The sequence below is a fragment of the Lycium ferocissimum genome, chromosome 3 (genome assembly GCF_029784015.1).
Source record: "Lycium ferocissimum isolate CSIRO_LF1 chromosome 3, AGI_CSIRO_Lferr_CH_V1, whole genome shotgun sequence".
Taxonomy (NCBI): Eukaryota; Viridiplantae; Streptophyta; class Magnoliopsida; order Solanales; family Solanaceae; genus Lycium; species Lycium ferocissimum.
In genome coordinates this window covers 21,800,940-21,814,010 of record NC_081344.1, presented here as the reverse complement: position 1 = coordinate 21,814,010, position 13,071 = coordinate 21,800,940, and the positions used below count along the sequence as shown (strand labels likewise).

Genomic DNA, 13,071 nt, shown 5'->3' with positions numbered 1-13,071 from the left:
ACTTAATTGGTTTGGTTTGGTTTGGTTTTAACCAAAAACCGAGTCAAACCGGACCATGAACACCCTTAGTCCTAACAAGTGCCACTCAGCTTTGTTTTTTTTTTGACAATATATAGTGCAGTTTTCAATTTTAGGCAGTTTTCAATTTTAGTTTTTTGTGAATTTACAATTTTGTATTTTTACTATTTACTTATTTTCTGATTTTGTATTTTTTTTTATATTCTACTTTTTTTTTGTGGTGATGACACTTGTCATCCTACCATTCTTTTGACTCTCCTATTATATATAGATAGATTTTTAAACTTTAAATTTGAGTTTTAATTTCAATTATTAAAATTACCTAATTAAAATAATTATTTTTTCTTTATTTTGTTGCTTGAAATATTTTTAATTTTTAATTTTTAATCTGTTGGTTTTCTTGACTTTATGTATGAAGTTTTCAATTCATGATCTTGAAAGATGGCATAGCTTTTTTGTCATAATGGAGAACCTTCTCATATCCAATTAGATTTACCCACAGTTTTTCGTCTGAATGTTTATCAAACCAAAAACGATAAAGAAGAAACCACCAACTGCTCCCACTTACCCCATTCCCTCTCGTGATCCACACCTCACACCATCTCTATTTTCTATGATATTTTAATTGTTTTTTCATTTATTTTTTGAACATAATCCAAATAATGTCATATTATTTTGTAAATTATGATTTTCAGTTGGTCCAAAATCTAAGTATTAATGAAACAATTCTTTTATTATTCTGTCAAAACATCTATCGATATTTTAAATTAATTCTCATTATATTATTATGTGTAATAAGCACTATTCTCCATCATTCAAGATATTATGTGAATTAATATATTACTGAATCTAATGAGTTAAACTTAAATTAAAGTAAAAAAAGAAAAACTTTATAAGGTAACTGTTTGCTTTAAAATAAAAAATGAATACGATACAATTCAACAGAATCTAAGAAATGATCAAATTCCTTCTCTTTTTCTATCAAAATACAAACTTTTAAATTTTACAATATAGGAAATTCACAAACTTATCATGCATGTAGTAATTACTTTATCATGAATTTTGATTATTGAAAAAAAAAAATTCTCTTCTACAATCCGATTCATACTATTTTGTAAATTATGATTTTCAATTCATCCAAAGTCTAAGTATCAATGAAACAATTCTTTTATTATTCTGTCAAAACATCTATCGATATTTTTAATAAATTCTCATTATATTATTATGTGTAGTATGAAATTCTCAAACTTATCATGCATGTAGTAATTACTTTAACATGAATTTTGAATCTTGAAAAAAAAAATCTCTTCTCCACTACGACAAATACCTGATAAACCAACTAAAATTTTATTTTTGAAATTATAAAAATCAACATACAAAAATATGAAAACAAATCAACAATTGAAAACTTGTCTGTTTTGATAGATATATGCCTTCAAGAACACGTTGGCCAACCAACAAATCTTGCTATGGTGCACAGTTCCATTTGACAATTGTTCATACCAATTTTCACGGTTTGTGAGAATGCAATATGCTCGTATAGTTTGGATCAAATAATTTTTTTGGAATAGTAGATTTTTAAGAAGATGTGGGTGATGGAGTTTAGATAGTGGTTTTTTCCCCCCAAATATGTGGGTTATGGGGTTAGGTATTTTTTAGGGGTAAGGTTAATTACTAATCCTGTGAAATTCAAATTTTAAATTAATTATTTAGTGATTTAGAATTAAAAACTAAAGGCCATACTTGCCAATATAAATTATACTATCTTTTTTTTTCCACAATTTTCAAATTTACATGTATTATTTGTTTCGGATTTTTTTAAAAATATTTTAAACTTCAAATTTTTTGGAGCTGTGCTCTAAAAAGTGCCACTTGGCTTTGTTTTTTTTTTTGACGATATATAGTGCAGTTTTCAGTTTTCGTTTTTTTTTTTTTTTAATTACAATTTTGTATTTTTACTATTTACTTATTTTCTGATTTTGTATTTTGTATTTTTATACTACTTTTTTTGTGGTGATGGTACTTGTCATCCTACCATTTTTTTGAGACAATAGATAGCTTAGTAAGAAGAAGAAGAAAAATAAAACTAATGAGAAAGTAAGTCAGAGAAAGAAGATTATTCATGTGAGAATGTAACAAATTGTCTAACATTGATTACTTGTTACATTGCTAAACAGTTTTATTTCCTTTCTGAAGACAGGGGCGGATGTAGTAAGGACTCAGGGTGTTCAGGTCCTGAGCAAAAAATTACAGTGTATATTTAGGGTAAATTTTTCGTGTTTATGTATATATATTGACTTTTGAACACCCTGAACAAATGCAAAATTTGGTTTAATTATTTTTTCGAACACCCTGATTCAAAATCCTGGATCCGTCACTGTCTGAAGAGCTTATATATCATTTTATCTTATAATATTCAATATTTTTCTTAAGAACTTAATCATAAAACTTTTAGTATCACTAATAAAAAAATGGGGCCTCCAAAATGTGGTGTCCTAAAGCCTTTGCTTCAGCAGCTTGGCCCTTTAGCCGGCCTTTATTTTATATATACACTCCTATGCCTTGTACAAATCCATATACTCCATATAGCTAGATCTTGGTCTAAACTGTGATATATAATGGAAGGTTCCAATTCTGATAATATGAGTGAAGAAGAATTTTGCACATTTGTAAGTAGACTCCCAAGAGAGAAATGGTGGGAAACTAGTATTGCTATGTGGGAAGGCTACTGGTACAAAAATGACTCCATAAAAGCAGCCATGGCAGGTCAATCAGGTTTCTTGGTTCGTGATGATGATGTGATTCTTGCTTCATCCATGAAGACAGGTACTACTTGGCTCAAAGCTCTAATTCCCTTCATCATGGCCCATAACAGAAGTACCGTAGATGATATTAATATTGATCCTTTACTGACAAATCATCCTAACCAACTTATGCCTTCTATTGAACTTTCAATATTTAGCCCAAAGAACCTGAATTCCAAAGTCTTTAACGTTGATGAAATGGATTCACCTAAGCTCTTTAGGACTCACCTTCCTTATTCTAAGCTCCCAGAGACTATCAAATCGTCTAGTTCCAGCTGCAAATTAGTTTACATCACTCGTGATCCTAAAGATGTTTTCGTGTCGTTATGGCACTTCATGAATTCGATAAACAATACTACTATCGAGAACTGGAGGACGATAGATGAAGCATTCGGCTATTTCTGTAGAGGCATTCATCCCTTTGGTCCCTTTCATGATCATGTTTTGGAGTACTGGAAAGAAAGTTTGAAGAACCCTGAGAAGATATTATTCTTGAGGTATGAGTGTATACGGTAAAAACCGGATATAACGTAAACCGATGAAACGAGGACCGAGGGAAGGAAGAGAGGAAAGTGCCTGATGACATTCGAGCTAAACCGGAGGAGCGCTTGGACCGGAGCTGAGCAAGGACACCATTTGGTCCACCACCTTTATCGCCGAGACGGTCAGGGCCGTTGGTCCGGTGTAGCCGTTGGTCCGTACGGCCGTTGGTCCGTGTGGCCGTTGGTCCGTGTGGCCGTTGGTCCGTACGGCCGTTGGTCCGTGAGCCACGCGTCAGTAGCGTCCTGCCATGGTCAACCACCAACCATGCGTGTGTCAGACGGCGCCGTCAGTCTAATCCCACCAAATCCGTTCAGAGTTGTCCTTGTTATTATTATTTTATTAGTTCACGTTGTACGAAGCCATGGAGGCGACAATATAAATATAAGGGCATCCCCCTCCTTTGTAAGGCTGGCTCCCGAGGGAAAAAGAACACTTTGTATTAGCAAATATATACAAATCTCTCCCTCATATCGGATTTTGGTCCGGATTCATTGTGTTCATATCCTAAATCTATCCAATCAAGCAATATTCATATGTTATTAGATACACGAATCTACGAGCGGATCTCGATTATTATTACTTTCTTCGTATCATACCTATATATATATTTTCCATCGAATAGATTGAGGCTTAACCACGTATCCCATACACACTCACAAATTTAATTGATTATCCGAATTCGGGGTAAAAACGGTTTGGCGCCCGCGTGGGGCTAGGATAATAGTGGCCTTCGATCTTTACTTATATCACACTCATCAAAATCGAAAGCGCCTGCCCCGTCTCTACGAGAACGGACTAAATGGCCGACGCCGAACAATCTGGTCATGTCAACAATACCGAAATTGTGGCGAAAAATGAAGAAGCGGCGGGCCACGAGATTGCCAAACCCCACCGACCCTTTAAATACTAACAATTCAATTACTTTGTCCGGGACACAAGTCCGGAAAAAATCGGATACCCCGAATGATAATATTGACTTGCGTTTAATTTTTGAAATGTTGCAGGAACAGAGAGCAGCAATTGCCGAACAGGGAATCGCAATAGCCCGGTTGCAAAACGGAGGAGATAAAGCGACCCCGGGGAAGACAAAGAGTGTTGTTGAACCCAGAAGAGATGAGGCACGGATGGCCGAAAGTAATGGGTCCGGGGCTAGCTCATCCACCGAGGTTCTGAGAATGCTCGAAACGTTAGCAAAGCGGGTAGACTCGACTGAAAAAAGAGTGGAAACATACAACTCTCGGGTGGATCAAATCCCGGGGGCTCCGCCTATTTTGAAAGGGCCGGATTCTAAGAAGTACATCCAAAGGCCTTTTCCTCCGAGTGCGGCCCAAATTGATCCCGAAGAGGTTTAAAATCTGGACGTCCAAAAATATGACGGCACAACGGACCACTTGCGAGCACGTGACCTCATACACTGTGCTATAAAAGGCAATGATATAGAAGGATGAAATCGAATCGGTGTTCTTTGAAAAAGTTCGGAAACTACGGCAAGGGAGCATTGACTTGGTACGATCATCTGCCCAGCATTCAATCACTTCTTTCGAAATGCTCGCCGATGCCTTCATAAAAGCACACGCCGGAGCCAAGAAGGTGCAGGCTCGGAAGGCGGATATTTTTCGTATTGCCCAAAGAGACGATGAGTTACTACGTGAATTCGTCAACCGGTTCCAAAGGGAACGAATGGAGCTTCCCCCGGTTCCGAGGAATGGTACCAAGCTTTCACAAAGGGGGCTCAATGTTCGGAGCTCGAGCGGCTTCGTTCAAATTAAAGGAAAGCTTGATGGAATACGAGGCTGTGACATGGGCAGATGTCCATAACCGGTACGCGTCGAAGATTCGGGTGGAGGATGACAGTGAGCTTCCCCGGGGGCGTAAATATGAACAAAGGTCTAGGAGAGGCCAGGAGAATTACGAAGCGGGAGGTCGGAGTCATCGAGGGAGAGGAAGTCATGCACTGCGGATAAAGTTAGAATCTAGGTCGAAAACACGTGGGTGCGCTCTTTTCCTTAGTACGGTTTTGTCCCAAAATGGGTTTTCCGACAAGGTTTTTAATGAGGCAACAAGTACAACGTGTTACTTAACAAAATAAGGACAAAGCTGGGAACTGGGTCACGGCCTACGAGTGAGGGCTTGATAGCGCTTCCATCTTGCGGCTCGGATAAGCACTAGGGGACTTATACCCGCCATCGAGGTTTACCCCGGTTAATGGAAAACGGAGGAACTCGACAAATCAAGACCTGACCCTTACTGCATTAGGTTAGATGTAAGGACAAAACGATCATAATGAATCGTGTCCCGTTCAACATTGCCACGGCAAAATTAAGGACCGCCACCGGCTCATAGCCTCGATGTAAGGACCAAACGATCACCAACGAATCGTGTCCCCCCACTTAGTATTTGCTACGGCAAAGACGGAAGAAATGAAAATTCTCATGTATACGGACATTTCGCAATACAAAAATCTTGAGTGTCTTTCGATTAAATGGGCTTTCCCCGTGTGATAACCGCCATATTTCGACAGACTATCTCATTCGCACACCCTATACCGGGCACTATGGTCGGGGTCGACTTAGGCAACGAGGTCTGCCAATGATCGGAAGACGAAATTTCCCAACTTCCCAAACGGGACCGTTGCATCTAAATTTAGTCAAGGTCGAGAGTCGGTGTCCGAAAAATACCGGCCCTAAAAATGCCCACCGTGATTTGGAGACGTACTGAATTCACAAAGCATCGAGGTAAGTCCTACGGAAACGATGAACTAAATGACCATGAGTCGAACTTGTCCTTAAAACGGACCAACAATTCTAGCAAAAACAACGACGAAACTTAGAGATGGAAAATGATTAGAGATGACGAAATGAAGAGAATAAAGTCAAATGAAGAAAGTAAAAGGAGGAAGAATAAGGTGAAGGCCCGGATTCATCTGGCATCCGTTCTTCCAATAAATGCTGATCGGAAAGTGTAGAGCTATCTGTATACGGTAAAAACCGGATATAACGTAAACCGATGAAACGAGGACCGAGGGAAGGAAGAGAGGAAAGTGCCGAGACATTCGAGCTAAGCGGAGGAGCGCTTGGACAGGCTTGGCAAGGACACCGGCTGGTCCGCCCTTTATCGAGACGGTCGGGGCCGTTGGTCGGTGTAGCCGTTGGTCCGTGTGGCCGTTAGTCCGTGTGGCCGTTGGTCGTCGAAGCCGTTGGTCCGTGAGCCACGCGTCGGTGGCGTCTTTTGCCATGGTCAGCCACCAACCGTACGTGTGTCGGACGCGGGATCAGTCTAATCCTTAAATCCGTTCGAGTTGTCCTTGTTATTATTATTTTATTAGTTCACGTTATACGAAGCCCATGGAGGCGACAATATAAATATGGGGCATTCCACTCCTTTGTGTAAGAAGCGGCTCCAAAGGGGAAAAGAACACTTTGTATTAGCAAATATATACAAATCTCTCCCTCGAAGTATCGGATTTTGGTCCGGATTCATTGTGTTCATTATCCTAAATCTATCGATCAAGCAATATTCATATGTTATTAGATACGAATCTACGGGCGGATCTCGGTTATTATTACTTTCTTCGTATCATACATATATATATATATTTTCCATCGAATAGATTGAGGCTTAACCACGTATCCCATACCTACTCACAAATTTAATTGATTATCCGAATTCGAGGTAAACAATGAGGAGATGAAAAAAGATCTAAAAGGGCAAGTGAAGAAGCTGGCTGAGTTTCTTGGTAGGCCTTTTGCTAATGATAATGAAGATCAGGAACTTCATAAGGTCGTTGAGAGATGCAGTTTGGAGAGGCTTAAAAATCTTCAGGTTAACAAGAATATTTTTTTGCGCGGAGTGCCCTTCGTTTGGGGTGGTCTTTAAATTTTGCCCCTCATATTTGAAATCTTTAATTTTGCCGCCGCATAAACCATAGGTTCGAGGTTGAACCCGCGTCTGATCAAAATTTTAAAAAATTCGCAAGGCAATTTTAAATTCGCTATACTGACGGCATACAACGTGAAGGAATTACCAAGTGCTCCCCGGACCCGGCATACCCATACTATGGGCGGACTTAAATAAATATGTCCGGGTCCGGCATGCTTTTTGATAATTCATTCAAAGTTTATGCGGATCCTTTTTCAGAAAGTTGCCATTAAATATACTATGAAGCGCATAACTTTGTGAAAATTCTTAAATTATCACGGTTATTATACTTATGCCTTATGGGCGGACTTAATATAAGTATCTACGGTCGGCGTAGCATTAATTCCTTCTGAGATTATCTGCGGTCATTATCATACCATTAAAAGTAATACCCAAATAACTGTGAAGGAATTATCGAGATTATCTGGGCGGCATCACTTATGCCAAAATCGCCGAGCATGGAAGTATGCGAGATTAGGCATAAAATCATGTAATTCGTAACAGTTGCTATCTTTATTGTGACATAATGAAACTAGCTACCTTCTGAATTTTTTTAAAATTCATTGCTTGGCGTGGATTGACGCCTAGGTTTCTCGGAGAGGGCAAAGTCTCTTCAATATCGAAGACCTTCCGTCACTAACGACAGTGCAATTATACTAACAAGAATAAGAACTGGAACCTTGGCTTGGCATTCCCAAAATTGCTTATTTTCGCAATGGTCTTGTTGGGGACTTCAAAAACACCCTTTCAGATGAGATGCAACAACGCCTTGATCAGATTACATGCCAAAAATTTGAAGGCACCGGCTTGGATTTTTAATGAGGTCTCTTCTTATTCAGTAATTGTTTCCAAGTTATTTATGTTGGTAATAGAGGTAAAACCGTTATTCTTTCTAATAAATATTACTCCCTATTATTCCGATTCATCTCTTGGATTTGACGTAGGCGAGTTTAAGTAAGAAAACTTTTGAATCTTGTGGTGCTAATTAAATTAAAGATGTGTGTAATGTATTAAAATGACTTTTGAATTTTGTGGTTATAAACTTCTCATGTTGGATGTTTGAATTGTCAACTTACGTAGGATGTTTGAATTGTCAACTTGCTAAATATAGAAAGAGGCACTCTTTTTGGGGACAAACCAAAAAGTAAAGTAAGACATTTAAAATGCGATGGAGGGAGTATTATTAATTTAGGAAAATAATGCACTGAAAATTAAATATTACTATGATAATATTTTTGAGTAAATACTCAAATGGCTTGAGTCGTGCTAGGAACTATCCTAAAAAGCTATTTAAGCAATATGGAATGTTTTCTCAGGATTAAATAAACTCATCTCTAAATTTAATTAGCGGATATATGAATCAACAAAATTAAATAATATCAGCAAAGAAAAGGACAAAAATAAATAATGAGTCAATAAAAAATTAGAAAAATATCTTTAATATGAAAATAAAAATAAAAATTGTGAACTTCTTTTTAAACCTGTCACGCTTTTTAAGAGAGTAAATACACTCACTGTGCCGGTTGGCATCTTAAAGGTGTGTTAATTTCATTTTACAAAAGTTCAAGGGGGATAGGATCGCCGCAAAATGTAAGTGGGCAATTGACAATTGATACAAGTTTGAGGATATTCTTTATGAATTTTCCCTTAAATATACGCAGTTATACTTGCCAGATAAGTACCTGCATCAAAGAGTCTGGCTTGTGGATCTACTCTACATTCTTGGCTTTTCCCTAGTTTTTTCCAAATAGCGTACATGAACGTATAATTTAAACTCGTAGACTAAAGAGCTGATTCGATGCTTAAAAGCATTAAATTATTAAATGAGTGTTGCAGGAAGGCTGACGCTTAAAGGGTATGATGTAGAGCAGTAACCCCAACTCCTGGCATTAGTGGAAACATTTGCTTATTTCAGTTTTATGACTTATAAATCAAACGGAGACTACCGTTGCTCTAAGGCTACCCTTCACAATTTAAATTGAATGCAACTTGTTGGCTTGTTGATCAGTATTAATAGATGCAAAACATAATACTCTTAAAAACAATATAGAACCAATCAGCTTATCATTGAAAGATTAACACATTATAACTCAATTATTACAGTGCTTTCTTGTAAACTTCCATAATTCTGAGTCGTATATAATATAAAACCATTCATCAAGTTGAGATGGCAGCCAGAAAGAAAACTTATTACATTTGAATATTTGATCAGCAGAATGATTAGTTGTTGTGGATAAGATAATAACCAGTCATTAAGTTTAATTGGACACAATTACAAAATTGCAATATTTTATATATCCCCTGTTACCCTGTATGATAATGCTCTCAATCTACTAATACAGAAACCCAGCACAGCCATGTCTCGAGCTTTTCAACGTTGTCATTTTGGAATGCCAATCCTCAGATCGAGCCCAAGGTCCATTCCGTTGTACGCAATGGGAGAATACATCCATAGATCATCAGAGCTCAAGAGCTGCACAGATGCCCAAACAAAATGCACGACATTAAGATCCATCTCTTGATTCCAAAGTGAGAAGTAATTTTATCTTTTGATATCTTTAGTTGATTAGCTAGCTTAACTATGCCATTAATTAACAAGTTTATTGTTGCGCATTGAGCATCAAGTCAAAGTGACCTATAGGCTATAAGTTTATAACAAGTAACTGTTTCTAGTAAGACTTATTCGGCAACATAAATAAACAAAGTAAATGACCTTCGATAGCCTGTTATAAAATATGCAATAGTGTACAAAATCTGTATATTGGGAGTACATTGGTTTCCTCCCTCCACCTCACTAATTTTTTTGTTTTGTTTAATAACACTCATGTCCAAAAAATGATGAGACTTTCAAGTTATACTTGTTGTTCTCTCTTTGTTTTGTTATCTCCACTTGAATATGCTTGTGTATGTTCACGCTAGATCAGTATTTTCGCCTTGTTAAATCCTAATGCATTGTAACACTTCGTGAAGGGAAGATAAACCTTACCTTGATTTGGAGTTGCAAAAATTTGACATACAGGACTGCCTCTTCAAGCATGGTGCTAATGTCAACCTGTCATCAAATATTTTGCCATTTAGGTTCACATTCTCTCAGCAGATAATAACATGATCACTAATGCAGTTTCAGTGACTGACTAAACGAACCTTGGTTCCGTTAGGGATGAGACTCTGTAAGATCTTCAATCTCTCATTAATCCTCTCTCGTCTTTTCTGTTAGAAGAGAGAAAAAATCGTTTACATATGTATACTAGCAGATCGAGAAAATACGAAGCAACCGACCAATCTAATATCATATAATAGGCAGTTACATACCCTGGCATACAAGCTCTGGGGATCAGTTGCTGAACCCCTGCTGGCTCTGGATTTTCGGGTCAACTCGTGAGAAACATTAGATTCATCTTCTGAGCAGCAACTGATCATAGAGTTCTGCCTCTGAAGCACAGCCTTGTTTTTTCCATCTGTCTGGCACTTCTTAAGGTCCGTTTCCAGCTTTGCGCTTCTCTTGTTCTTTGGGATCTACATCAGAGAATTAGGAGAGATCAGGAACTACAACATGAATCATCAAATCTACCATTATGAAAGAAACTTAACAACTATAACTACTATTAAATCAGATTGAAAGGTGTCAAAGTTCATGAATAATTAACACTCACATGACCAGCAGGACCATGCAACCGGGATCTTTTCTTAGAGCTTTCTGATGGACTATTCATTTTATCTTCCGGAAATTGCTCATAATCTGTTCTTCCTAGATGCAAGCCTTTTCCATCAAGGACAACTTCAGGCATGTTTTCATCAAACTCCATACTATCATTGCTCACATCTTGGTTAAAGAAGTCATGATCTGCTTCAATCAGATGTTCTGTTGTTATTGAACTATCGTTTCTCATCAAGATAGGCCGAGAATCACTTGGGTAGTAAGTTTCATGACTCGGAGGTGGGAAAAGATAACCATTACCACCACTATACATACTATTGTTAGTGTCATTTGATTCATGACTATTCCAAAAACTGGAGGAAACTCCATAATTAGAACTACTTGGTAGCTCGTTCGGAATTGAACAGTTACCAAGCAACTGTGCCATGAAATCAGCCTCCTCAGTGAAAGACATTCCACTAAAGGAGCTCCAATCTCCTTCGGACATCGATGCCACAGGCTCCATACTGTTATTGCAATTAAAGCTTGAAGGAAATGATGAGTTTTGCTATTTAACTAACTTATTATAATAGAGAAGCTCAATTTTGTCGATGCTTGGAAATAATGGGAGATAGAAGCACATATTTATACTAACACAAATGTAGGATTGACTTTGGTTGGTATATTAATAGTCTAGGACTCAGCAACTAATAATTTTTAATCAACAGAATATGCCCCAATCCTTTGAAATATAAATATATTTTCCAAAATGGGCCAAGTACAACTAAGAGAGACTTAGTTCAACCAGTTAAGGACTAAATGAATGCAACCCCAGAGGGCATATAAAAACTCTACATTTATAATTAGAAAACTCTGACAATGACTAGAGTATATATACCAATCATTGAGAAAAGGATTAAGTAGTATCAGTTACTATCAACTGTCCAAACTTTATAATTAGGAAAGGAGATTGAGAATCCATACCTGGAGAACGTGGGGGTCTTTTTCAAAACATTAAAAGGCAACATAAAATGAAATCAATGAAGTGGCATCACCTGAGAAATATACGGATTGTGGTGGTGAGTTTGACATTCTTAAAGGGAAAAAGATTGAAATTTATCTTTCAGCTCCAATACCTATGCTTGTGGGAGGTTGCAGGTATCCGGTAAAATAGTCGAAGTGTGCGCAAGTTGGCTCAGACACTGCCGTCATAAAAGAATACATGTATTCATTTACTTCCCACCTTACTTTCATCTGGTTTATTCACTCTTCTACCAACTTTTCCTACTTTTTCCTCTATTTTAACCATTCATAAATTATGAACTGGACTGTCCTTTACCCAATGACTCCAAAACATAAAGACCGAGAACAACGTTGGATTCAATCACAGAAATGCTAAGAGCGATTTCAACAGTAACATCTCTCCTTAACTTTAAAGACCAATCACAAAACCAGTTCAGACTTCCTTTACTTAGGCACTATTGCTAGTTCACATGGCGGCATTGACAGACAGAATTCTCAACACCATATATATATATATATATATATATATATAGCATCCCAACTTGGAGAAAAATGGACTCGCCTCCACAACGTCCTTTACACGGACAGAGTTTAAGACAAAATTAAGGGAGCGTTCGGTACGAAGGAAAATGTTTTCCAAGAAAATAAGTCGTGTTTTTACTTATTTTCTTGTATTAGATACGTAAGCAAAATATATTATCCTAAAAACATTTGTATGTAATCTAGACAAATACTATAAAAGTGGGTGTGGGGTGGTTGGAGATAGGGGTGGGGGTGAAGATGATCAGGTGCGTTCGAGGGTGGAGGAGACCAGTGGTGGAGCCACATGTAGTTGACGGGTGTCAACCTGGCATTCGGAAAATTACAAGGTGTAGCTAGGTAATTTTTTATTTTTATGTACATATATTACATATTAACATTCCTTGGCTTCTTCACGAATTTACTTCTTTATATTTTGACACCCCTTAGTGAAAATTTTGGTTCCGCCACTAGAGGAGACAATCAATACGGAATGTCATTTGTGGGACTTGTTTTCATTTTCCTCATTTTTAAAGAACTTATTTTCCTAGAGAAAATCTTTTCAAAACTTTTGACCCGAACATTGAGAAAATTGGTGGTGCTGAAGAT

General features: G+C 37.5%; 2 protein-coding genes across 2 annotated transcripts; one reads left to right on the top strand and one right to left on the bottom strand.

The window, feature by feature from the left end:
* The first annotated feature begins 2,527 nt into the window (after window positions 1-2,527).
* On the top strand, window positions 2,528-8,200 carry LOC132048772 (cytosolic sulfotransferase 5-like). The gene is made up of 7 exons (XM_059439459.1): window positions 2,528-3,327; window positions 3,428-3,486; window positions 4,370-4,711; window positions 4,806-5,102; window positions 7,038-7,214; window positions 7,872-7,890; window positions 7,954-8,200. Exons 1-7 carry the CDS (start codon window positions 2,637-2,639, stop codon window positions 8,100-8,102), a joined length of 1,734 nt encoding a protein of 577 aa, XP_059295442.1. The 5' UTR covers window positions 2,528-2,636; the 3' UTR covers window positions 8,103-8,200.
* Window positions 8,201-9,622: 1,422 nt separating this feature from the next.
* LOC132050037 (transcription factor bHLH84-like) lies at window positions 9,623-11,486 on the bottom strand. The gene is made up of 5 exons (XM_059441047.1): window positions 10,937-11,486; window positions 10,596-10,799; window positions 10,428-10,493; window positions 10,270-10,335; window positions 9,623-9,756 (listed from the first exon to the last, which is right to left on the bottom strand). The coding sequence occupies exons 1-5, from the start codon at window positions 11,444-11,446 to the stop codon at window positions 9,664-9,666; spliced, it is 939 nt and encodes a 312-aa protein (XP_059297030.1). The 5' UTR covers window positions 11,447-11,486; the 3' UTR covers window positions 9,623-9,663.
* Between the last annotated feature and the right edge of the window lie 1,585 nt (window positions 11,487-13,071).

Bases quoted from the DNA above. Each gene is read 5' to 3' on its own strand.
- LOC132048772 (XM_059439459.1), top strand. From the start codon at position 2,637: ATGGAAGGTTCCAATTCTGATAATATGAGTGAAGAAGAATTTTGCACA. The intron at 3,328-3,427 runs GTATACGGTAAA...AAACCGGAGGAG, and splicing joins ATTATTCTTGAGGTATGAGT to CGCTTGGACCGGAGCTGAGC. The intron at 5,103-7,037 runs GTTCGGAGCTCG...TCCGAATTCGAG, and splicing joins TTTCACAAAGGGGGCTCAAT to GTAAACAATGAGGAGATGAA.
- LOC132050037 (XM_059441047.1), bottom strand. From the start codon at position 11,446: ATGGAGCCTGTGGCATCGATGTCCGAAGGAGATTGGAGCTCCTTTAGT. The intron at 10,494-10,595 runs GTATGTAACTGC...CTCTTCTAACAG, and splicing joins CCCAGAGCTTGTATGCCAGG to AAAAGACGAGAGAGGATTAA. The intron at 9,757-10,269 runs GTAAGGTTTATC...GCATCTGTGCAG, and splicing joins TTTTGCAACTCCAAATCAAG to CTCTTGAGCTCTGATGATCT.